The sequence below is a fragment of the Dermochelys coriacea genome, chromosome 6, assembly GCF_009764565.3.
Source record: "Dermochelys coriacea isolate rDerCor1 chromosome 6, rDerCor1.pri.v4, whole genome shotgun sequence".
Lineage (NCBI taxonomy): Eukaryota > Metazoa > Chordata > Testudines > Dermochelyidae > Dermochelys > Dermochelys coriacea.
Window position 1 is genome coordinate 39,584,775 of NC_050073.1, and position 26,969 is coordinate 39,611,743.

At 39.3% G+C, this 26,969-nt stretch overlaps 1 protein-coding gene across 2 annotated transcripts in view; it reads left to right on the plus strand.

Annotated features, from left to right (window-relative positions):
- LGR4 (leucine rich repeat containing G protein-coupled receptor 4) overlaps positions 1-15,958 on the plus strand; it is a 120,812-nt gene extending 104,854 nt beyond the window's left edge. The window contains exons 11-18 of one of the 2 annotated variants that reach the window (XM_038407450.2): positions 310-381; positions 2,633-2,698; positions 4,641-4,712; positions 6,165-6,236; positions 6,556-6,681; positions 8,704-8,825; positions 9,933-10,013; positions 13,172-15,958. In XM_038407450.2, coding sequence (XP_038263378.2) covers positions 310-381; positions 2,633-2,698; positions 4,641-4,712; positions 6,165-6,236; positions 6,556-6,681; positions 8,704-8,825; positions 9,933-10,013; positions 13,172-14,448 — 1,888 coding nt within the window. In that variant the 3' untranslated portion in view covers positions 14,449-15,958. The remainder of the gene's footprint in view (positions 1-309; positions 382-2,632; positions 2,699-4,640; positions 4,713-6,164; positions 6,237-6,555; positions 6,682-8,703; positions 8,826-9,932; positions 10,014-13,171) is intronic. The other variant, XM_038407451.2, reaches the window with a different exon arrangement.
- The last annotated feature ends 11,011 nt before the right edge of the window (positions 15,959-26,969 follow it).

The window sequence follows — 26,969 nt, forward strand, 5'->3', positions numbered from 1 at the left end:
GGTTAATCTGCAGCAAGGGAGATTTAGGTTAGATATTAGGACAAACTTTCTGACTATAAGGGTAGTTAAGTATTGGAATAGGTTACCAAAGGAGGTTGTGGAATCGCCATCATTGAAGGTTTTGGAAAACAGGTTAGATAAACAAACACCTGTCAGAGGGGGTCGAAGTTTACTTGGTCCTGCCCCAGTGCATGGTCTTGGACCATCAGAGGTCTTCTAGTTCCTTACAGTCCTACATTTCTGAGACCTACTATATACTGTTTGAGCATTCAAACATGTATGTGTGTTTTTGTTTTGTTTTTAACACAGGACTCTTACAGGCACCAAGATAAGCAGCATTCCCATTAACCTATGCCAAGAACAAAAGACGCTTCGGACTTTGTAAGTGAATATTTCCTGCTCCTGTTTTACCAACAGTAAAAAATAATTTGATAGAGAACTATTGCACTATATTTAAAGAAAGTATCATTGCTCAAAGTCACTCTGTCAACGTTGGTAGGCCCCAAAATTGTTCAAATGTCTGATCCCTCTTTGAGTCCTCTGGAGTCCTGGTGCTGCAGAGTAGTATGTTGATGTACCAAATCAAATCCTTGAGACAGCAGTGCATTTATTGAAGTACATGGTGTTTCTTCACCTGTGGCTGTGTACCGCTGTAAGGATGTCAGTGTAACAGCATTTGCATGGGAATGTCTTCACATTTCATTGTGCCACCCACTCACTCTCCAGACCACACTCATCATCCACATTTGGAGAGTGTGAGAAAACAAAGGAAATTAGCTGTGGCTGCCAGCTAATCAAACAACATATGCACAAACCTCTTAGGACACCAAAAATCCAATCCTGTTCTTAAAAAAGGTAAATGTTATTAAAAACAAAAAGAAAGAAAATACATTTTGGAACTTAGGCTTTTGCTAGATTTTAAAAGAGCAATTCCAAAAACGAAGCACCCAAAATAGCTTTCTTCAGGGTTCAGCTTAAAGGTTACAAGCAAACAAAAGCATCTGGAGTTAGCACAAGGGAGTTCACAAGCCAATAAGAAATAAAAGAAATAACCATAATTGCGTCTAACTAAACATTCTGATCTACTTACACATTTGTACTTCAGATAAGTAGTTCTAGGCATGATCTGATAATTTATGATCATACCTGGTTTAAGCTGCTTATAGCATGGCTGCTCTGTCCCTCCAGCCCAGAGACCAACAGACAAAAGGAAAGTTTCTTTCCCAATTTTAAAAAGTTCTACCTTTTTGGCTTTTTTGGTCAGGTGCCCACTTTTTTTTCTTTACCTGGGAGACTTGTTAACCCTTTACATGTAAAGCAAGCAGAGAACAGCTACCAAGAGGGATTTTACAGCTGGCTGGCTGGCTGGGTGCCCATCAAAGGGAGCTGCTACTCCTCTCTCCCCCCCGCCCTTCATGTATCACAGAGAGTAAAGAGTGGCGGCACTCGTAATTACTGTGGTGGAGGAGAGGAGACCAATGGAGAATAGAAAATGGTGGTGGAGGGAAAGAATGATAAAGTGCATGAGAGAGAGGGGAAGCATGCTCTCAGAATGTAAAAGTAAATGATGGTAAGGCAAATTAGAAAATAAAAATGTATTTAAGAAAGAGGATAGGTTTTGGAGGGAGTATGGAAAAGATGATATCAAAGGATAAATTCTTTTCACTGAAAAAGACGCGGGGGGGGAAATATGTCTTCTGTTTTATAGAAGGGAAAGACAGCAGAGCTTTGTGCTTTTTCTGTCAACCATTGGCTTTTTGAATCTGTAGTTTAATGGTAGTTTGGCTGTTTCCAGCCCCCTTTCTTGCCCCTTTCTGTCCCATTCCCCCCGCCCCGCAAAAAATCTGAAAACTTTCCCAGCTTTGGATGGGGAGTGATCTGCACCCTTTCAACAGATCTGAATTACGTCCACATTCCTTCAGTTTCTTGTGGCAAATATGCACCTTTAATTTTGAATTATCAAAATTGAGGGGATTTATACAGTAGTTATTTTCCCATTGCATGGGTTAGTTGGCCATGTTTTGTGCACTATTTTATATGCGGAGCTAATAGCAACACCTGCGTTTAATACTCCCGACACTTTCCATTATATAGTTTCAGTTGTTTATAATTTTGCCAAACTTTAGCCATTTGGGCTGAATTTTTTTTTTCATGCTTGCTGTCAGTCTCGGGCTGAATATTTCTGAAAAGTCTTAAGTAAAAATGGTTTAGCCATTTAAGAGAGTGAGAGTGAAAAATAGATGGTTTTGCAATATTACAACAGCAGAGAGAATGTTCTCCTGCGTTTAAAACACGGAGCTAGGATTTAGGGATGCTTTATGAGCAACCTTAATTATGGCATTTCCTCACTTTTGAAGCTTGACTTTGCAACCTTTACGTTGTTTTTCATAGCTTTTTGTCTGTAATATGTAGAGCCAGTATACATAATGGGGGCTGGTTGCTGAGGAGAGCATAGCTGTAAATCCACTGACTTTTGTGTGTCTTTAAAATGTCTTCAGTTTTTCTCTAGAACTATGGTAGCTGGATCGTTCATATGCAGGATGATTTTTATTGAATTTATGGTTGGAGTAAAGTAACGTTTCAAACAGAGAAGAGTTAAACTAACCACACTCTTTCCATTGTCTATTTCAAGGGACTTGTCTTATAATAACATAAAAGAGCTTTCGAGTTTTAAGGGCTGCAGTTCCTTAGAAGAAATGTAAGTAGAAATGTATGTACGTTATCCTTAATAACCCTTAGTGTACTGAGTCTACAGCTTCCAATAATGAGTTCTTGTACTTAACGTTTGACAGTAAGAAACTGTCATAGATTTTTAGGGCCAGAAGAAAATCTTGCAATGAGTCTGACTCCCTGTATAACATAGGCCAGAGAATTTCACCCGTTGAGTTCACTCACATAGTCAGAGGTTTAACATTTCTTCCTATTTAGACACAAAAAGAATGAAAGACTCAGTAATTCTGCTTTTCATAGCAAGCTTGTCATATTTATAAATAGGCACTCCTCATCCTTGGTATCCCTACTTCTTAATCCCTGGGTTACTGTAACCTTCTCTTCCCTACATTTCACCACTCCCCTCCCAAGTTTTCTCATTCCTCTCTATCTATCCAACATGGCACTGTTAAAAGTCCTCTTCCTAGCCAAGAAACACTTTTCCTTCTCAAATCCCTTCATTGTTTTTCCGGTGTTTTACCACATCAGATAAAGCTCCTCATCCTCTCCTTCCAAGCCCAATATGATATTTTCCCCTGCTTATATCTCTGCTCCCATTTCTACCCCGGGTGCTCTCCCAGTCCTCTTTTCTTCTTGTGCCGTTGGTCTTTCTTTCACTTTCAGCTTTGCACCTTCCAATGTGTAACGCTCTAGTCTTGGATCTGTCTCCAAAGCCTGTCAAGACCCCATTATCTCCCCCATAAAACCTACTTTTTACAAGTATCCAGCCAGCCTGCCTTCCTTCTTGCCTTATTCTCTTGTCATGTGCTTTCTTGTCAGAGTTCAATCGTGCAACATGCTGAGTGTTTCAGCTTCCACTGAAATAACTGAGAGTTGAGGGTAGTAGGCACCTTGCAGGTTTAGGCCTTCAGATTGTGAGTTCGTAAGGGAATATGTTGCACATTATAAAGTGCCTGGTCAATTTATGAGACCACATAATTTGATTTTTAATAAGGATAAATTTACCTGATTCAAAAATAGATTTTTTTTTTAAATAACAACCCTCCAATCTCCACCACTTTCTTCCACTGCCAGAAACAGTCCTGTGGTTGAAGGCAGCATAGAAATGCACCATCCCCAGGTGCCCTTAGAGAAAAGTGTTGATATTTCATCCACCGGCAAGCAGGTGGAGTAAACAGATTAATCTTGTCCTGTGCCCTGACTATAAGTGCAAAAGAGATCAAGTTTTCTACCAAGGGCAGCAAATTCTGGGGCCAGCTGCCCTCTGCTAAAGCTACCTTGCTTTCATGTTCCTTAGAGTTCAGATCTATGGCCTAGAATGCAGGAGCCCCTCAATGAATGTTGACTGTCAAATGGGCGCATAGGAAGAGAATGAATTGGAAATAAAACCTGTCCCTTAGCTCTTGCATAATGAAGGGTCTCACAGTGTTTTCCGTTTATAAATCCATATTTTAAGAAGTAATAGTTCACTCTGGGTTGGAGCTTGGCCTAAATCATCTCAACCTGGAAGTGAGTAGGTTTGTTTTAAATGCCAAGGTGCATCTGTGTCACAAAGTGACACTTACTGCTTGGCAGTAGTTCAAACCTCACTTGTCAGTGTTCACCTCTGCCGAATGGGTTGTGAATAAAATGGGCTGGAAACTCCATAAGGGGGTTCCAAATATTGAATTAACCTTTCAAGAGAAAATAGCCATGCGTGTTGTGGTGAAGTGGAGAACAGTTATTTAAACAGTGGGCTCAAAATAGAGGGATGATCAGAAAAATAATTTCATCAGTCAGTGGTATTGATTAGTATCTTTCTTATCTTATTCCCATTGTTCTGATTTGCTTAGTTGCGCGACAGACTGGGGAAAGCAGTAGATGATGATATACAAATAGATGAGGGGAAAAAACAAAAGCCAAATATCCCTCATTTTGGAGGAAATTAGCTTCCAAATAACTTTTTTTTTTTTTCCCCCCCCACATTCCAGTTCCTTACAACATAATCAAATCCAGGAAATCAAAGAAGACACCTTTCAGGAACTAACTTCCCTACGCATCCTGTAAGTATATATATTTTTATTTACTTATTTTTACTATATATATTTTTACTTTCTGAATACTGTGGGACATAAATTATGATTCATAATTAAATATGGGGGTTTGAAGGTAATAATCTGTCTTGTATTAATAGGCTAGATGTTCTATATCCAAGACAAAGCTAACCGTGATCTATATGATGATTACTGTTTTTATTAGGCACCAGTTTTACTCTTTTTCTGTACTTAATGTTTATATATTCGTATAAATACATTGCAAGAAAATATGTATTTTGCATGCCAAGTTTGGTAAAAAGTGGTTCTTGTTTTTTTATAATTAAGTTAACTATTTTTACCTAAAGTAAATTGCAAAAAGCAGTGTAAGTAAAGTAGGGCAAATGTTGTTCTCCCAGACCTAAAGTAGTAAACATGAACACAGTTACCAACTTTCATGCAATAAATAAGCACCTGACTTTCACAATAAACCAAAAATCAAGCTAATCCCATTTCAAAACAAGGCCAAAACAAGCCAGTCCCTAAGAACCCCAACACTCTGTGACTAGATCCCTTCGGTGTGCAGTCAGGGACTGTGGTGGGCCCACTGTGCACCCCTGACTCTCTCTCACCCCTGCTTGCCCCTTGCCCCTACTTGCCGGGAGCCGATCAAAAAGAAGAGCTAAGTTGCTACAAGCCAAACAAGCTACAAGCCAAAAACTAGCCAACAAGCAACTCACAAGCCAATTAATCCAAAAACGAGCCCAATTTCTGTGTTTTTTTTCCCCATGGGTTTGACATGCCTACTTTTGAGTGGACAAATAGTAAGGTGTTTGAGAACTATCAAGGTTAAATTTCTTGGGAGATGTTTTTGGCTGTTCACTTTCGTGTTAATGTTTTTACTGAAGCATTTCTGTCTGTGTTTTACTTGATGTTGGCAGATTTATAATATGAAACAATTTATTGGTAAACATTAGGACTTAAAATGTGACTGATAATACAAAAGTGTACATTACTTATTGAGGAGCTAATAAAAGGGAGATATGAGATCCCAGAAATTCACTGCTGCTATTAAGTAAATAATAGCAGTAGTTGGTCACTACAGTGTAAGGCTTCCAGACTTGATCCTGCATGTGAAAACTCACTGCTCTCTCCATCTTATTTACATTACAGTAACACTCCAAAGCTCCAGTCAGAGTCCCATTGTGTTGAACTGATATAAAATAAGACACATTCTTGTCCCAAAGAGCTTATGTTCTCACCTCTCTCCAGATGCTCAGCACCTAGCAGGATTAAGCCCATATATACATGATTCTATATGGAAAATGTCATGGAGCTACCAAAATGTTGCTAAACCATACAGATTGCTTGGCTTTCCTGTGAGAGGTATAATGTGACTGCCACTTGCCGAGCTCCCAAACAATGGTGGTTCTGAAATTTCAATGAAATTGCTAACTAAATGGCATTTTTTATTAATTGCAGTGATCTCAGTAGAAACTTGATCCAGCAGGTTCACAAAGAAGCATTTACTACACTTGGTGCTATAACTAATCTGTAAGTAGGCCATTTTGTGCAATAAATCAGCACTAAATTGCTGAAATGGTAAAAATTTTCTCACTCCAACCTGATGTGTGTGTGCATTTCATATCACTTTTCATCCCTATAGATCCCCAAACTACACACACACCGCAATGAAATGAGGCACTCCTCTCTTTTGTGTGGAGGACAGCTGTCATGCAACATGCAGCTTGATGGGGGTTTTGGAGGACAGACTGTTAGCGAAAAAACACTAGAGCAGATCCCTACTCAAATGAAACATGCCATGGGATCTTCAGACTTATTGTGTGTAACAATTTTAATATTCACCTTTCAGAGACTTAAGTTTCAACGAGCTGACTTCATTTCCAACTGAAGGACTGAATGGACTAAACCAGCTTAAACTTGCAGGCAACTCTGAGCTGAAAGACGCATTGGCAGCAAAGGACTTTGTGAAGCTCCGGTATGTTGGTAGATAAAACTACAGACTGTTCAGATGAACGTTTAAAATAGCATTCAGATGAACAAACAATGTGACACAAGTCAAGTCACCTCAGTTAAGGCCACTGTGTTCCTGTTAAGTAAGCTCAGTTGTGCTGGAGTTTTGTAGGAAGTCAAGTGGGATCTTGACCATTCTTATTCCATAAGACTCCTCTCACCTATTGTTCTTGGAATCCTTGACACACTTCCACCCTACCCCTTATATCTGAAGTGGAGTAGTTGTATAGATGGAGTTCTGGACACCTGTGAAGACCCATTTGCTAGGGACTGAGCATTTCCGCTTCCTAAAATCTGGAAAATGGGAGCTGGCTTTATGATTCCACCACCCAAACCCTTTATACAAATGTTGGTTATTCTGTGAGGCCCAGCACAATAACGACAGTAGGCAGTTAGGGCTTGATCCAAAAGCTTTGTTGAAATCAGTGGAAACACTCTCATTGACTTTGGTGGGCTTTGGATCGACCATTATGTAGATTTTTTCATTTTCAAAGATCTATAGAAACATAATTCTTTTATGTCCCCTATGAAGCAGGTAAGAATTGTTACAGATGGGAAAATTTGAGACAAAGACAGTTACTTGCCCAAGACCAGAGGAAAGAGTCAGAGACGTCTAGGATTCAATCCCAGGAGTTCGTGATATTCAGTCATGTGTTAACAAGAGACTCAGCTTTTTTGATCCACAAGCTGAAAACTACTGTAGCATGGCACTCTGTATTCTGACACTCCTCCAAGATGAGCATATAAATAGTGTCCAGGCACAATACAGTTCTTGTAGGATTTCCATTATAGTCTTGACTCAGAATGACGTTGGTTTTGTGAGATTTTGTTGTAAGGGTAATTAGAAGTATGCCCATCTCAAAATACTGTATACCTATGTACATTGCTTAATATTGATTAGCACAGGGACATTCTAGACTGGTAAGAGTTACCATATTTTGACATGAACCTTGTAAAATTCCACTTTCCATATGTAGGAATTGCAAGAGTGGTGAGGAAGCACCACTGTTTTAGACTACAGAGACCATGCTTCAGAAATCAAAGTGCAACCTACCTGACTAATCTTGTGGTGGTTCTTTGAATATGCACCCCTTTTCTAAATCTCTTCAGTGTCCCATTTCCTATAAGTGTGGTTTATTGTACTATTCCCCCCACCCTTCCACCTTAATTTTCTTTTATCTTAAAAGAAAAATATCCTTCAGTGTTAGCAATATAATCTGTTCCATTGACTGAGAAGAGGCAGAACAGTTGGGTACATTGTTAGCAATCAGGTTGGCTACATCATCTTACCTGAAAAATTCAGATAAAGTTCAATGAGGCCACTGCTTTTGCAAAATTTTTCCGGCAACCAATTAGTGCTGAACTCTATATGTGGTCAGCCCCTCCCGTCCTTTTTTTGCACTATTTTTTAGCATGTCCCATTACTGGCAGAAAGGAAGGTGCATACCAGGAAATCCTAACTTACACAGTGAAGGATTTCATGTAAACAAAATGAACAATAAGGATGACAGATGCATGCTTAATAACATGGTCACCTGGGAATTAACTTACTTGCACAACAAAGTTACACTCCAGCCAGCTTGATTAGTTTTCATTTCTATGTATACAAGTGATAACATGAATACTAGTAACAACTTGCTTTGCATAAGACAGAGTTGAGCCAAACCCAGAGGAATGTTTCTTTACCTTCACCGCAGACTGAGGGCTTGGATGAAAAGGAATCCTGATCCAAACCACCTCTGCTTTAGTGTTTCTTTTGCAAAATTAAGAACACCCTTTCTTTTCCCATCTCTAGTCAGTTTTAGTATCCTAAAGTAAAAGCTCTTCAGAAATTCTCATAACTGATTCTAGTTTGAAGTTGGTCTTTATTAATGAATGTGTCAAAAAGAAGCTGCTCTTGAACAGTTTTAGCTTTGAGGCATCCCACTTTTAAAAAGAATATAGATGCTGCCAGCTAATATTGTTCATTGTTTTGCCTGTATTTCAGGTCTCTGTCTGTTCCATATGCCTACCAGTGCTGTGCATTTTGGGGTTGTGACTCTTATTTGAATTCTAACATGGAAGATTCCAGCCACCACGATCAGAGTGTGTTGATAGATCATGATAGAGGTGAGTGCTCCATTGTACTAGATGTTATGCTGCATTGCATAAGTTAGGCCCGACCAGGGAGATAATTACATTCTCCAACAAACAGATGTAGAAACTCATTTAAAGACATTTTATTATATGAGAACCTCCTACAAAATAGTTGGTTCTATATGATTCAATTCCTATTTCCAAACAGGTGGGATGAGTCTTGTTGGCTAACATAGGCTCTTCCCTGTTTTATTTAGAAAATAAATTTTTCTTCTTCCATTGTACTAAATTGGCAGGGTCAGTTATCTTGCTATTCACTTGCTCCCCAGAGCTCTCTCTAAGAAATATCCTGCTGGTCTTAGCATCTCCATCTCCCTTTAGAGACAGCGTCTTAACTGTGAGCTTTCAATCCCTGGTTTCAGGTTTCTACGTTCTCCTCTCGATATGGAGGCTGGGGCTGCCTTGTCTTAAAGCAGTAGTTCTCAACCCTTCTTATTCCTGGGACCCAAAGTCCATCTGTATTTCTTTTCCAGGAGCCAGCCAGATCCCACAATTTGTTGTGGGCACTAAGGATTGCTGCATGGCAAGAACTCTTGCCTGTATGTTGTAGTAGGGAGTGCTGAATGTGTAGGGCAAAGAGAGGAGAGGGGTTGCTGATGGGAGTGCATCTCCCAACTCTTTCTCGCACATAGCATTCATCTTAGGGCCCAGTAGTACTGTACAGGGAAGGGGATAAAAGAGGGGAGAAACAAGATGTAATGGGATTACTGTAGGGGTGGAGCAACAACAGGAGGAAGGGAGTAAGTGGCCTGCTCCTTCCCTTCCTTTCTTGAACTCCTGCTGGGTCCTAGCATCCATGGAATTTGTCTTGGGGATTTTCGCAGAGTTCCTCAAGTCCCTCAGAACAAAATAGAAGCTAAATAGTCTGAGTGTTTGAAGGGCGGGGGGTGGAATATAGATAGATATTTAAAATAGCATTGAGCATATATAATCCCCAGAGAAAGGAGTTAATTGCTTCATGATTTAAAAATACTTTGATGCTCAATTAGGTGGTTTAAAAAAAAAGTAGTATCTGGCTAAAAATATTAGAAAAAATCAAACTCATGCTATTTCGGGACTAAAATTCCTGCTTTTACTCAGCTACAGCAGATGCAGATGTTCCAAACACTGATGAGAATGAAGAACTGGGTCAGACAATTATTCATTGTACACCCACAACAGGTAACTAAAACAACCACTTTAGTTGTACTCTGAACTTCTAGCCTTTCATTGTGCTTTTGCTGTCTATTGAATTATGTCTCTAATGCCTCATGGTCCCTGTGTATACACAGTCCTGCAGTGCTTGGGTGAAACTCCCACTGATGTCAATGGTATCTTTGGATAAGTAAATACCACAGGATTTGGCCCAATTTAGCACTGTAGTAGAGAGCCGTGTTGGAAAAAGTCCATGCGCGGTTCCCAAGCTCAGTGCACACAGAGTCTTAACCTTTATATTTAGAGTTGACAGTACTTATTGTCCTTTAATGCTGTGGACCACATTAGTAGTGCATCCGAACTGCTCCAACTATAAAGGGTTACAGTGCTTGTGGAGTTGCTGAAATTCTCTGATATTACAAAGAAACACCACAGACAGCTTCCATTGCTACTCTTTCTGCCCACCTATCTTCCTTCTCCATAGCTGCTACTCCTTCCTTGCCAGGTCACCCAGAAGGCTCAGACATACTACCGAGTAAGTCACTGCCTACTGCAGACCTGCTGAGAACCATTGCACATTGTTCCAGCCAGCTAATATGGCTCCTGCCATGTACCTGCCACCTTCCCGTTCCTCTCCCATCCCCCTGCTTCCCTGCACAGAGGCATACTGTCAAGGCAATTGCCACAAGACGGAGAGGGGCCTGCACCTATTTTATCTCTGCTTCTTATGGGCAATATTTTGAATCCATTATTTGGATTCACCAGACTGGCTTTTGTCTTTTTGTGCCAGCTTCTGTTTTCATATGTGGAGTGTTAAAGAGATTTCCTGGGTCACAGGAAAAGCAGTTTATGATTATAGGGAAAAATTCATCATTGGTATAACTGCACTGAACTCAGGAGTTACATTAGGAATGAATTTAACCTGTGCTGCTTTCTGCTTGTTTGCTTTTAGATTTTAGGTTGCTCACAGGAATTCTAATTCATGTGCTATGGTAAAAGCTTTACAGCCTTTAGCTCTCTCATTTTGCACATGCTGGTGATGCTTCGGCTCTTTAAGGAGCTAAGCACAGCTACTTGTTTTTTAAGCTTACTGCATAACTCCAGCCCCCCTCCCTAGCTCATAATCTCTTCCCAATTCAAGATGTTGCTCCGATCTTGAGTAGGACACCTGCCCTCTGTGTAAATACAGAATCACTGTTCATACATCAGGTCCATTCCTCACTTTGCCTAGTTGCAGAGAACAGATTGCCAATCACTTAACTAATGGAGCCAGCAATAAGAATCATCAACAACTCCTCCCTCCCGACATTACCCATGTGCTTGCACTGAGAATGGGAAAAGGAATACTTTTCCTGGGGGAACGAGAAACCTGATGTGGCAGCGAAGGCAATGGATGAAGGTGGTTGAAGGCAGAAGGGGATTTTTTCTGTCTAAGTGGTAGAGATAGCCGCTAGCATATCCTATAGCTGTTAGAAAATTATTTGCAATTTGGTCTTGGAAATATTGAATTCCCTTTCTGTCAACACTGTTTGTTCCCTTTTTATTTTCCTAAATAGTATGCAGTTTTTGTTTTATAGTATTCTGATTAACATTAGTATGTTCATGTGATTATGAAAAAAATATGGTTTGAAAATAATTATTCAGTGAGGAATCTACTACTTGGGAATAATACAGTGGGAATCTACTACTGCAAAAAAGTGAAATTTGTCATCTGTTTTGGTTGGTCTATTTTCTAATGATCCAACTGTACCATTATGTAAACTGATTTTACTCAATGCAGAAGAACATTTGTCTTGGCTATAAACTGGAGGCAAGATTAAATTCTACTGGGTTCTGAAGCAGAGTTCAAAAAGGCAGTTAAGACCTTGAGGGATTTTAGCACTGACCTTCTGATGGTTTTCCACAATAACTTTCATTCAGAGTTTGGAGTATACTGTATCTACTGTGTAGTCCTGGGGCCATTTGTGGCTCTTGACACTCTAAATTGGGGTTACCTTGTGCTGGCTGGATCAGCCTCCAGCAGCTTTTCACCAGTTCAAAATGGTAGCACCTTCTGCTCAGGCTCCTCCTTGCCCTAGAAGGCTCACTGCACCCAACGGCCACTGGCACGTGGCATAGAGCTGGGGCCATCTGAGATTCCTCATATGCAAGAGGGATTGCCACTTACGATGTTTAGTGTAGTTGTCAGTGCTTGGGACACAGCAAGGGCCAAGGCCTATCACAAAGTTTTTGAGGACTCCCAAGAATATTACTTTGCATATATAGATATATAGGTAGGTAAATAAATAAATTAGAGAGAGCATGCACATCTTATCATTGACTTTCAAAATACACTAGATAGATTCATTAAATAACCTTCATGACATCCATGTGATCTCCTATAGGAGTTCATGTGGAGGGGATTTGAGGGAGTGTGGGAGCAATGATGCTGCTTAAGATCAATCCCTTTCCTTGTGACAGATTTATGGTTTAAGTTGATTTATCTCTCATTTCTTCATCTCCATGGCAAAAAATGTAGAGTATAATTTTCTTCTGTGACTTCCCCAAGGTAACAGTGTGTCACTGACAGGGCTGAGAACAGAAAACTTGTGGTGAAATCCTGTCCCTGGTTAAGTAAAAAAATTTTTTTACAAAAGTGTTTTTCCTTGTAACTTTTTTTTTTTTTAAAAGAAGAAACATTGACAACTTAAAGTAACCCAGAGCTACTCCAAAGGGACTGTTTGTGAATCACATAATATGGGAACTTGTTTTGTTTTGTGTTTTTTGTTTTTTTAAAAAAAGGAGTGGGGCAAATTTTTCAGGATTAATTTGAACAGTAAAGTATTTCTATTTCTTTGTACCATTGTGTTTATAAAAAGTATGGAGGTAAATATAAGTTATTTAGGTGACCCTAATAAAAGCTCTATTGAGTAGCAGAAAGACAATTAGGGTTTAATTATTTATTTTGTTTACACAAACTTCCTGAATGACCATTCTTCCTAGTAATTATCTCTTCAGGCTTAATTAATTCGTAAATAGCTTCAGCAGCACAGTTTACTTTCAACTGACCTATTTAGGAGTTCAGATGAGTGCTGTTGTTCCAGAAATAATGAGTTCTGTGCTTGTAATAGTGCTTAATTATGCAAGATTTTCAATGCTATTTTATTTTTCTTAATCCTTTGTCCTTTTTGTTGTGTTTCTTCTAGGTGCTTTTAAGCCCTGTGAATATTTACTGGGAAGTTGGATGATTCGACTTACTGTCTGGTTTATTTTTTTGGTTGCCCTGTTCTTCAACCTGCTTGTCATGTTAACGATATTTGCATCTTGTACTCCATTGTCTTCCTCCAAACTGTTTATAGGCCTGATTTCTGTCTCTAATTTATTTATGGGAATCTATACTGGTATATTAACTTTCTTGGATGCGATCTCTTGGGGAAGATTTGCTGAATTTGGCATATGGTGGGAGACTGGCCGTGGTTGTAAAGTTACTGGGTTTCTTGCAGTCTTTTCATCAGAAAGTGCCATTTTTTTCCTGATGTTGGCAACTGTTGAACGAAGCTTCTCTGCAAAAGAGATAATTAAAAATGGGAAAAGCAATCACCTAAAACAATTCCAAATTGCTGCAATTTTTGCTTTCCTGTGTGCTATGGTAGCTGGATGCTTACCACTTTTCCATAAAGGGGAGTATTCAGCCTCACCCCTCTGCTTGTCCTTCCCTACTGGAGAAATACCTTCACTAGGGTTTACAGTAACTTTAGTGCTCCTAAACTCATTAGCATTTTTGCTAATGGCTGTTATTTATACTAAACTTTACTGCAACTTGGAAAAAGAGGACCTCTCAGAAAATACACAATCCAGCATGATTAAGCATGTCGCTTGGCTAATCTTCACCAACTGCATTTTTTTCTGTCCTGTTGCATTTTTCTCATTTGCACCCCTGATAACTGCAATCTCTATCAGCCCTGAAATAATGAAGTCTGTTACTCTAATATTTTTCCCATTACCTGCTTGTCTGAATCCAGTCCTGTACGTTTTTTTCAACCCAATGTTCAAGGAAGACTGGAAATTGCTCAGACGGCGTATCACCAAAAAAAATGGAGCAGTGGCAATTGCTGTCAATACGCAAGGTGGCTGTGTGACACAGGATTTCTACTATGACTGTGGCATGTATTCACATTTGCAGGGTAACCTTACCATATGTGAATGTTGTGAATCACTTCTTTTATCCAAACCTGTACCATGCAAACACTTAATAAAATCACACAGTTGTCCTACACTGGCAGTGGTGCCTTGCCAACGGCCAGATGGGTATTGGTCAGACTGTGGCACGCAGTCTGCCCATTCTGATTATGCAGATGAGGACGACTCTTTTGTGTCGGACAGTTCAGACCAAGTGCAGGCCTGTGGTCGCGCATGTTTCTATCAAAGCAGAGGATTCCCTTTGGTTCGTTATGCCTACAATATACCAAGAATTAAAGACTGAAAGGCTTTGCTGTAAGCTGTTCTCATAAGGAAGAAGTACAATGTTTCATAGACCATACCTGTTCTGACCTTTCAACCAGGAAGCACTTTTGTAATCATTGTGTGGTGTCACTTGTAAAGAAGGGAAGTGGGCAGTAAATTTCTTGAGCCATACATTTGAGGGGGGTGGGAAAAGTTGCCAACTGTAAATAATTGGTAAAACAAAACTTGTAACCAATATTTTTATTCTTTCCAAGCAATAGTGGTTTCTTTTATACAGTTTTTATGTGCTAAAGGTCTGTTTCCATGTTGAACTCCCATTGTATTTTGCTTCTACTGTTGTGTGAGGCAAGTTCTGTCAATCTTTCTGGTTAAGCACAATATAAGGGACAGCTGTTAATATTAAGAAATTATTTTTAAATGTGATTTTCTATAATTAAGAAAAAAATTGTTGCTAGCTTTGTATAGTATTTTCAGCATTAATCTCAGGATGACTTACTGCAGGGCCAAAGAAGGGACTAAGTCTCCCATACAGAACTGTGAGAGCAATATAGGTATAACGTTTTTGTTTTTTATATTTCAAACTAAGATTTGATCTTAATAAGAACTATTTTTATTTAAAAAAATCTTTTATCATCCCTCAAGATCTGCAGACTGTATGAAATAAGAATATTAACAGTTGTCAGTAGAACTGCACATGGTTTTCAGTGGAGAGATACTGCTTCAGGTGAAAACCATAGTACCATTCTTCAGTATTATGTAAGGTCATACTACCAGAAGAAATTTCCATGGGCTAGACAGTGTATATCATCAGTGCTGTCCGTGTGTGAGGTTAGCATGCTTATTTAGAAAGAGAGAGAGAGAAGCCAAAATATTTTGCAGCCCTATTCACTGTTTGCAACAGTGCTTATACACACAATGATGTGTCTGAGCATCTTGAGACTTAACCAGAAGGGGTGGCAATGAAAAGCAGTTTTCAATATAGAAACTTCTGTATCTCTGCCAATTATTTTTCCCTGAGTAAAATACAGTGTGGTGAAACAGACTAATTTTCATATGAATTGGTGAATTACCGGTAATTTTAAATTTTTTCTTAAGCATCTAAGCCCAAGTATCACTTAATTACCATCAATTATCCTTTTATCTGTGCTTCATTTGAAGTTTGATCAAAATAAAGTTATGAATGCATGATCAAAGTAATTATAGAAGTTTCTTGAACAATATGCTGAATCAATAGCAAATCCACTGCCATACCAGTTACTCTGGAAATGTTCTTGTTAAGATTTAAGCTAGATTGCTGTTTTGAGAATTAAACTGTACATACTGTGCATATACTGAATTTTTATCTTTGTATTGTAAATTATTTGATAGAACACAAGATGGGAAATATGGCTTCAGTTCATTTTGTTAATTAAAGCTACCTCCTAAACTATAGTGGCTGCCAGTAATTGTGGTTTATATACTTTTTTGCATTGTAAATAGACATGGTTGTACATTGTCACTGTAATAAAACAGAATCCTTGTATATCAAATCATGTAGTTTGTACAAAATATTGGGAGGGTTTCATTTACTATATGCTGTAATTTTTGTAAGCCAAACTAATCAAGTAAAAACAAACAAAAGCAGAGAGAAGAAAACCATCCCAGAGTTTTAGCTTTTCTTATAGTTATACTCATAAATATTTCATCTTAAGTTGGCATGGAGTGTCTCAGTAAAAGCAAATAAAGTGTACATGGATATTTCTAGAAATGACACTTCTTAAAAAATGCTTAAGATCTTGGAAATGTTCCAGATGCACAAAATCAGCATGGGAAATTATGCTCATAAATATGGTGTCAGATACAACCTATGGTTGGAGTTTTGGAAAGAGATGTGCCAACAGAATAAAAGAGTTCCGGTTTAAATGTGAATTTATGAACTAAACTTAATGCTGTAGACTTGCAGTAAGTTAAAAAATCCAAACACTTCTCTGGATGTTTACAAAGCACTCCTCATTGTGAAGTAGAGTTTAAGCCCAAAGGTACCTGTACATTTTTAGTAGACTTGGAAGGTCATCCAGATGCTAAATATTTATTTTTTTAAAACCCATCATTTCATTGCCAAGATGCACTTTTTTTGAGCCATTGTGTGAGAGATGCACAATCTGTTTAACATTCCTTCTGTTGGCAATGTAGCAGCAGTTAAATAACTGTTTGACGTATATGTAGCTACTTTCAGCTCTATTTGAAAAGAGGAAAATAAGTTTCAAATGGAAAAATACAGTCAGTAGGGAAAGAAAAACTGTCAAGCTTCCATTAGGGCAGTGGTTCTCAAATTTTTGTACTAGTGACCCCTTTCACATAACAAGCCTCTGAGTGCGACCCCTCCCATACATTAAAAACACTTTTTTATAAATTTAACACCATTATAAATGCTGGAGACAAAGCGAGGTTTGGGGTGGAGGCTGACAGCTCTCGACCCCCATGTAATAACCTTGCGACCCCCAGAGGGTTCTGGACCCCCAGTTTGAGAACCTCTTCAAGAGGGTATAGACCAACAAAGTGTTTTTTTTTTAAAAATCAGTCTTTATTAAATATTGATACCTTTCTTTAAAGTGTTAGTAAAATTGTCAGATATTGTTCAGTTGATACGTTAATGTTTCCATTTTGAACCCTGGAAAATATTGGTTTGTAATGTGCTTGTTAATTGTGACTGTGACTTAATGGGTGCTTGTTAATTGTATTCCTCCCAGTTTCTTCCAAAGCTAGCCAACATGAATTAGCTTCTTTCTACCATCAGATAGAGATGGGGGGTGGGAAATACAAGCAATAGTCCCCTGAAGCCACTCCCTTGAGAAAGAGGGCTGCAAAACTGAGCTGGGGCCCAACTCCACCAACACAAGATAAAAGTGGCAGGTGTGGGCTTGCACAGGAGAACTTGGAGAAATCCAGTTAAATGCTAGGAAAGGTCTGCCAACAATGTCTTATGCCTCACAAGTTAGTTGAAGTAGTAATCCTCAATGCTAGAACAACCACAGGGTAGGTACAGGAAAAATCACCAACAAAGAATACAGCTGTCAGCATCCACCTTCCAAAAGTGGCATCTTGTGGCTCCCCATCCCCAATAATGATATGAAGAGGTGAATATAATAAGGACACACAGGTGTCTTACATAGTTTTAGTGAGTAACTTACTTTTTTCAGTCAAGTAAAACATTACTTACAGAATTAATGTTCACTGAAGGCAGAACCTCTTTTCTTCTGATAACAATAGCTTCCTGACTTCAGTTTTGAACTTAAAGTAATTGAAATCCTAGGAAATTAAACCCTTCTTGGTTTCTGCAGGAAACAGAACAAACGGATCACTGATTTTCTAACCCTTCCCATTACTTTGACAGACTTAAAACCATCCACACAGCAAGGATAAGGATGAGCTTTTTTCTAAATTCTGCCAAATACAAGCTCTGGAGAGAAGTCCCACAAAGAAAATGGAACCTAGCCTGCCAGAAAGAACTTACCCAATATGCGGGATACAGGAAAACAGTTGAGCCGGGTCATCTATCCATCACATTCTATAGGTGTAGTGACACTACGAGAACTTCGGCTATTTTTCTTGTCTCCTGCTGGTGGGGTGGGGTACCTTTTGTTTAGACTGTCATAGGATACTGAAGACAGAAACTGCTAAATCTTTTATGTAATAAGGTCTCCACTTAGAAATAACTTTTTATGTTCACTGTTTAGTTAGTTTTATTTGTTTTAAAAAGAAATGTATTAAAAAGCAAAAAAAAAAAAAAAGGCATTCCCATTTTGGATGCTTACTGAAATCAGCTACTTCAAATATTTTGGCAGTTTGCTGTTGTGCATGAGTGATCACCTGGAGTTTAAAATCTGTAATTGGGAGTCCATTCCTGCAGACTTCATGCAGTTATTCCTTCAATGGAAGTTTTACGCAAGTAACGTCTGCAAGCTCATGCTTTTATAAGAACATTTCAAATATTAACATAGATCAAAGACAAAAATGGGTTTTTGTATTATGCTTTTAAAAAAAATTAAACTCAAACACTAGTTTAACCTGCAGAATTAAATCTATCATGTACAAATGTTGTTTTCTTAATCTGATGTAGGACATTTTTGCAGTTTAAGTGATGTACATTTTTCTACACAAGTCTCAAGTTCTCAATTACATGCCTTAAGTTTTCAGTTCAAGCTGCACCGTTCCAGCTGAATCTCCTGTGTTCAATTTTGTAATTATAAATACGTTTTTCAGAATTGCACACAAATCCTTTTATGTCTAACTTCTCTCACTTTCTTTTGACTTTTATTGAACAGTTTTTACCAGCCTTCTGTTCTAATTTTCAAGCTAATACTTTTTAATTAATCAAAACATGTATAGTTTTCTTCAGAAGCTTATCCATATCTCAAATATCATACTCTCAATTTAATTATATTTTTTTAATTATCTAGGTGCTTTTGATCTCTTACTGCTAGCTTCCAAGTTTCAATTTCTTTTTTGGCTGGAGGTTTTCTTAGTCACTGTTATATACAGAAGAAGCTTATTAATTTCCACTAAAGCCTGGGACACCTGTTGCTAATGACTGAATTTTATACAATTAATTGAGTGAATGAAAAAAATTGAAAAGAGAAGATATTGCATAATATTGTTTCTTGTAAATTGTAGAGGCATTCACATACCATAACTTAGATATGGATGATTCGTTTTAATGTATTAAAGTTATTTTATAATATGAAATGAGAGGTAATAGATTTTGTAAATGGAATATACTGCTGCATTTCCTATAAAATCTTTGTTTTGAGTTGGGGATACAGTACACTATCTTGTTTCTGGGTAGATAAGCAGAGTTCTACTATATCAAAATATGATGATTCATTGGGTTGCAAAGCCACAAGGCACTACCTGCATTTTCCTCTGAAATGCTCAATCTAACTGTATGATCGGTTCTAAAAAAAAAAAAAAGAATCATATTGTTAATTGGAGTTTTTACTCCAATTAGATGATCATTCAAGTGAAGACTTGTTGCAAAAGGAAAAAAGGGCCACACGGTTGACTGACTGATAGTGACCTGTAATTAATGCTAAAAACAATTAGACTAATTTGGCATGAGCATATAGACTGAGGGTACATCGACATTGTAATAAAAGACCTGGGGCATGGCCACATCTGGGGGTCAGCCAACTTGGACTCAGACTGTGCAGTTAAAAATTTTAGCATAGACATTGGGGTTCGGGCTGGAGCCCACAAGGGGGGTGGCTCTCAGAGTCAGGATCCAGCCTAAGCCTGAATGTGTACACTGCAATTTTTAGCCCCGCTGCCCAAGTACAAGTCAATTGACCTGGGCTCTGAGACTCAGTGCCCTGGGTTTTTTTTACTGCAGTGTAGACGTACCCTCAGGGTGAAATCCTGACCCACTGAAGTCAATGGGAGTCTTGCCATGGATTTCACTCTGAATATTCCATACAGATTCCTTCAGAATTTTCCCACAGAAGAAAGAAATTGTCCCCATCTTTAGGCTACTTCCATTGCAGTGGAAAGAAGTTTTAAATATACCAGCTATGAGGAGATGCTAAAACACATTATAATTAAGGTCCCCAAAACTCCACAGCCTCTGAAAAAAATATGACCAAAAAGAACTAAAAGCAGCCAATACATCTTCACAAAGGTAGACGCTTGCAGGGTGGGCCATCAGAGCCTGGTCTGCTGGGGTGATGGGTATGAGGCCAGGTGGCTTTCTCCCTGGCTCAAAGGACTGCTGTTCCTCCCTTTGCTGGAAACTGCAGATTTAAAGACCAAATACTAAATCTGTGAATTTGTCTGAGGATGGTGAAAATGAAGAGATTAGACAGCATAATTTTACACCAAAATATATGGACAGTCAAAAAAATGGAATATATGGAATTTAAAATTTTTAGATGTGGTATTAAAAGAAGATTCAGAAGAAGATTTTCAAGATTTAGACATACTTCCTGGTATTGAGAATCTATTGAAAACAATATAAAATATGAATTTAATGTTTCCTTTTATTAGATACAGCTACGAATAAGTTGTCCACATTATTTTAATTTGATGCTGCTTCTGGTGAAATATGATGAACTATGATAATATTTTTCCCTCCATTTTTGTTAACTTGCATGAGAATTCAGAAATAAGATTTTGGTTAATTGGGAAGTCTGTATATTTCTAGATTCTTCACATCAGACGGATCCACAGAAAGAAAATATGAATGCTATAATGTCTGAGTCTTGAAGCGGTATACAGATAACATGTTTTTTTAATCTGCAAAATTGCACGTTTAAATAAGGATTAATACATCTGAAACTCCGCCAGAAGACGTTTTTAGTCTAAATTGACTACTTCTGCTGTGTGTAAATCATGATCTTCTAGGAATGAGATTAATGCCTAGTTATCCTATTTTTAAATTTTATGCTATTAAAAGAATAAGAATATAATGAAAGGATTTATTTTTATAACAATCTAAATATCTTTCATTCCAAATGTCAACATGGTAATAAATGCTGTTCTTCATAAATATTTTAGTTGCCCTTTTTTCCCTTATTTATAGGAGGGTTTTTTTCTTAATTGCTTTTTGTGTACGATTATTTAGTAGCATATATTTTCTAGTATCTAATAAGGACTTTTTCAGTTTTTCTAGGGATAACTTTTGGGTAGTTATAATTAAAAATTTGTAAATAGTTTTAAAAAATAAGCAATAGAAAATATATGTAATTAATAAGTAGCCTGATCTTAGAGGGTTTAAGCCAAAGCCCACTAGTCAAGACATAACATAATCAAATCACCAAAAGAGATGTCTCCTTAGTGAATGCCTCCTGGAACAGGGACTTAGAGTATGTCTACATCACAGATGCAACAGCGCAGTAGTGCCTGAGTGTAGATACCTGATACAGCACAGAGAAGGGTTTTTCCATCACTGTAGTTAAACTATGCCCTGGGGAGGCAGTGGCTAGGTCGACAGAAGAATTCTAGCAGTGTCTGTACTGGGACTTAGGTCGACCTACCTGTCTCTCGGAGTGAATTTTCCACAGGTTGGGCATGAGTTTTAGATGAAGACCAGGCCTTAAATTATCATTACAGCTACATTTCAATGATGATTTCATACATTTCATAGAGCTGCAGGCCAGAAGAAACCATTAGATGGTGACCTAAACCCAGAGGTAAGTGGAGGAGTGAGATACCGGGAGGAAACACAAGGACAAGGAGGAGGGTACAAGATGGGAAGCCTTCTGATTCATACTGAGAAAGTAGGGCAATTGGCTAGTTATCTTAGGTGCATGAACATGAATGCAAGAAGCCTGGGAAACAAGCAGGAAGAATTAGAAGTCCTGGCACAGTCAAGGAACTATAAAGTGATTGGAATAACAGAAAGTTGGTTGACATGACTGGAGCACTGTCATGGATGGGTATAAACTGTTCAGGAAGGACAGGTATGGGACGAAAGGTGGAGGTGTTGTTTGTATGTAAAAGAGCAGTATGATTGCTCAGAGCTCCAGTTTAAACTGGAGAAAAGCCTGTGGAGAGTCTTTGGGTTAAGTTTAGAGGCGAGAGCTACAAGGTTGATGTCGTGGTGGGTGTGTGCTATAGACCACTGGATCAGAAGGATGAGGTAGACAAGGCTTTCTTCGGACAACTGAAGTTTCTAGATCACAGACCCTGGTACTAATGGGGGACTTCAATCACCCTGACATCTGCAGGGAGAGCAATACAGCAATGCGCAGACAATCCAGGATGTTTTTGAAGAGAGTTGTGGACAACTTCCTGGTACAGTGCTGGAGCAACCGACTAGGGGCCGTGCTCCTCTTGACTTGTTGCTTACAAATAGAGAATAAGTGGTAGGGGAAGTAGAAGTAGGTGGCAACCTATGCAGCAGTAACCATGAGATGGTTTAGTTCAGGTTCCTCACAAAAGGAAGAAAGGAGAGCAGCAAAATACGGACCCTGGACTACAGAAAAACAGGCTTAGATTCCCTTAGGGAACTGATGGGCAGGATCCCCTGGAAAGCTAATATGAGGGGGCAAGGAGTCTAGGAGAGCTGGCTGTATTTTAAAGAAGACTTATTGAGGGCACAGGAACAAACCATCCCAAAGTGCAGAAAGAATAGCAAATATGGCAGGTGACAAGCTTGGCTTAATAGTGAAATCTTCGGTGAGCTTAAACTCAAAAAGAAAACTTGCGAGAAGTGAAAATTTGAACAGATGACTAGGGAGGAGTATAAAAATATTGCTAGAGCATGCAGGGGTACATTCAGGAAAGCCAAGGCACAATTGGAGTTTAAGCTAGCAAGGGATGTGAAGAGTAACAAGAAGGGTTTCTACAGGTATGTTAGCAAGAAGAAAGTCAGGGAAAGTGTGGGACCCTTACAGAATTGATGAGGCAACATAGTGACAGATGTGGAAAAAGCTGAAGTACTCAATGCTTTTTTTGCCTCAAAAAAGAAAAGGAGTACTTATGGCACCTTAGAGACTAACAAATTTATTTGAGCATAAGTTTTCGTGCGCTACAGCTCACTTCATCGATGAAGTGAGCTGTAGCTCATGAAAGCTTATGCTCAAATAAATTTGTTAGTCTCTAAGGTGCCACAAGTACTCCTTTTCTTTTTTGTAAATACAGACTAACACTGCTGCTACTCTGAAACCTTTTTTGCCTCAGTCTTCACAGACAAGGTCAGCTCCCAGACTGCTGCACTGGACAACACATTATGGGGAGGAGGTGAGCAGCCCTCAGTGGTGAAAAAACAGGCTAAGGACTACTTAGAAAAGCTGGACATGGACAAGTCCATGGGTCCAGGTCTAATGCATCCAAGAGTGCTGAGGGAGTTGGCTGATGTGATTGCAGAGCCATTGGCCATTATCTTTGAAAATTCGTGGCAGTTGGGGGAGGTCCTGGACGACTGGAAAAAAGCAAATATAGTGCCCATATTTAAAAAAGGAAAGAAAGAGAACCCGGGGAATTATAGACTGGTAAGCCTCCTTTCAGTCCCCGACAAGATCATGGAGCAGGTCCTCAAGGAATCCATTTTGAAGCACTTGGAGGAGAGCAAGGTGATCCTGAACAGTCAACATGGATTTACCAAGGTCAAGTCATGCCTGACCAACCTGATTGCCTTCTATGATGAGGTAACTGGCTCTGTGGATATGGGGAAAGCAGTGGATGTGATACATCTTGACTTTAGCAAAGCTTTTGATATGGTCTCCCACAGTATTCTTGCCAGCAAGTTAAAAAAGTATGGATTGGAAGAATGAACAATAAGGTAGATAGAAAGATGACTAGATTGTCGGGCTCAACGGGTAGTGATCAACGGCTCGATGTCTAATTGGCAGCTGGTATCAAGCGGAGTGCCCAAGGGGTCGGTCCTGGGGCCGGTTTTGTTCAACATCTTTATTAATGATCTGGATGATGGGATGAATTGCATCCTCAGCAAATTCACAGATGACACTAAACTGGGGGGAGAGGTAGATATACTAGAGGGTAGGGGTAAGGTCCAGAGTGACCTAGACAAATTGGAGGATTGGGCCAAAAGAAATCTGATGAGGTTCAATAAGGACAAGTGCAGAGTCCTGCACTTGGGAAGGAAAAATCCCATGCACTGCTACAGGCAGGGGACTGACTGGCTGAGCAGCAGTTCTGCAGAAAAGGACTCGGGTATTACAGCGGACCAGCAGCTGGATATGATTCAGCAGTGTGCCCTCGTTGCCAAGACGGCCAATGGCATATTGGACTGTATTAGTAGGAGCATTGCCAGCAGATCCAGGGAAATGATTATTCCCCTCTAATCAGCATTGGTGAGGCCACACCTGGAGTATTGTGTCCACTTTTGGTCCCCCTACTATAGAAGGGATGTGGAAAAAGCGGAGAGAGTCCAGCAGAGATTAGGGGGCTGGGGCACATGACTTACGAGGAGAGGCTGAGGGAACTGGGGTTATTTAGTCTGCAGAAGAGAAGGGTGAGGGGTGATTTGATAGCAGCTTTCAACTACCTGAAGGGGTGTTCTAAAGAGGATGGAACTCAGCTGTTCTCAGTGGTGATAGAAAATAGAACAAGAAGCAATAGTGTTAAGTTGCAGTGGGGGAGGTCTAGGTTGAATATTAGGAAATACTATTTCTCTAGGAGGGTGGTGAAGCACTGGAATGGGTTATCTAGGAAGGTGATGGAATCTCCATCCTTAGAGGTTTTTAAGGCACGGCTTGACAAAGCCTTGGCTGGGATGATTTAGTTGGTGTTGGTCCTGCTTTGAGCAGGGGGTTGGACTAAATGACCTCCTGAGGTCTGTTTCAACCCTAATCTTCTATTATTCTAGTGTGGCCACCTTTTCTATCACAGGCCATTAAATTTCACCAAATATCTCTATATTGAGCCCAATGACATTAGGTAGACTAAAGCATTTCAGTCCTCGGGAGTCTAAACTGCTGTGTGCCATAGGCAGAGAATGGGAGAGACCAAGGTGCCACCAATACCCAAGTCCCCTGCAATGGCAGGGAATAGATAAGGTAAAATGTCTGGATGATCCTAGCATGTGATTTTCACTGCATGCTACAGCAGATGGTGAACCCCCTCCCCCCCCCCAAGGTCCTAGCAAATCTGACTTGGAGGAAAATTCCTTCACAATCCCAAATTGGGCAACCAGATTGGTCCTGAACTTGTGAGCAAGATATATCAGCCAAGCTTCTAAAAAAGAGAATTCTCTCCACCATTTCAGTCAAGTGGCCCACCCGGTCCAATGTCCCATCTCCAGCTGTGGCAAATCTCTGATGCTTCAGAGGAAGGTGAAAAAACACCAAAGCATAATCCACAATACATCTGGTCAATTGTGCTTTGGAGGATAAAGATTCTTTCCTGATCCCTTCAGAATGCTGACTGTAGCCCTGAAGCATGAGATTTAATTGCAGCTCTGCATTAAGACAATGGAGGTAAGTTTTATGAGCAAATTGAGAGAAAAGCACCCAAGACCCACCTAGCAGGATCAACAACCTACAAGGGGTGCCAGGACCAGGTAAGAGTGTAGTATCACACCCTGCCCACCAGAGACACTCACAAGAGGTGAAGTGTCCCGTCTCCAGGACACCTCAAAGAGGCTTGGGGAATGGGATGTAACTATATTGTTAACCTGCAAAAAAAAACTAAGGGCTGGCAGAGTCCAGAGGAGATGTTTTTGGTGGGTAAAAGGCCGGTGGTGTTAGGTTGCTGACACCCAGTTAAATCTCCCTCTTTCTGCAGGCAGGTACGTAACAAGGTGACTGTCAGTCCTGGGTACCCTTGGAACCATCACTGTTAGGCCATTCAAATGCTTGTTTCCTTCCACTTCCTTCAATTATAGGCATGTTAAATTCATACTCTGAAATTTGCTAAACAACAAAGTGACAATAAGATTAGAAACACAGATACAATGACAGAAAATTCACCTTGTTAGTAAATTTGGGGGGAAATAGCTGAAACATATTCAGTTGGAGGTGGACATGTGGAAAGCAGAAATGTTGAAAAAACTATGTCTGATGGTTGGTAGCAGAAAGGGTCATTGGAATATTTTCCTGCATATATAGAGGCATATACCTCATGGAGTAGAGAGATAACAATCTTATCTAAAAATATTACACTTAATTCTCGGCACATTAATACAGTAAATATATTGACAAACTGAAGAGTCCACAGAAGAGCAACAAGGAAGGACTGATTGATGAGGAAAGATTAAAGTGCTGTATATGTATAGTGTGACTAAGAGACAATAATGCTGAAATGTAAGTGCCCAATCCTGTCTCAGTGGAGTACCTGGGAATACAATTGGACCCTAGTTGTATGAATATTTAATGGGTAAAAACATCATGAGAAGAGAGGAATTATTTAAGGTAGTCCAAAGGATGTATAGCTAAAAGCAAAGGGATGTAATTAAGAAAGGGAAAATAAAACCTGCATATTAGGAGAAATTATTCTTGAGAATTAGATCTGCTAGAGTATAACATAGTCTGCCAAGGGAAGCGGTGGAAGTGTGTGACCTATTTAAAACTAAATTGCATAAATCACTAGAAAATACATTGTATGGAACAATCTTGCATGGACAGGGGGACCAAAAATTGCATAAACTCTGTTTCTATGAAAAATATATTTTAATAATAAAGAAGAAATGGAGGGCAACCCTAGTTTAATACCCCACTTATGATGTTTTGAATGTTGTGGTACCCTACCGATGCCAAGAAGTCCTATTTATTGACATTCTGTTATCGTCGAGTTCAAGTTAAAATACATTGGGGCCCAATCCTACAGTCCTTGTGCGGGAAAAATGTCTGTGTATTGCAAGATCAAACCAGATCGTGAAACTCTGCCCCGTCTGTAACGAATATCTTGGACCAAATCATCACTGACTTCAGTAGAGCTGTGCTGATTTACACCAGCTGAAGATTCTGGCTCTTTTGTATCACCTGTGGACTAAACGGACTGCAAAGAATACCATTATCCTGCAACTTACTCAGTTTCCAATTATCTGGGAAGCGCATGGCAGAGCAGTGCTAAAGCAGAAATATGTCTAAAGAAATTGGTAAGGAA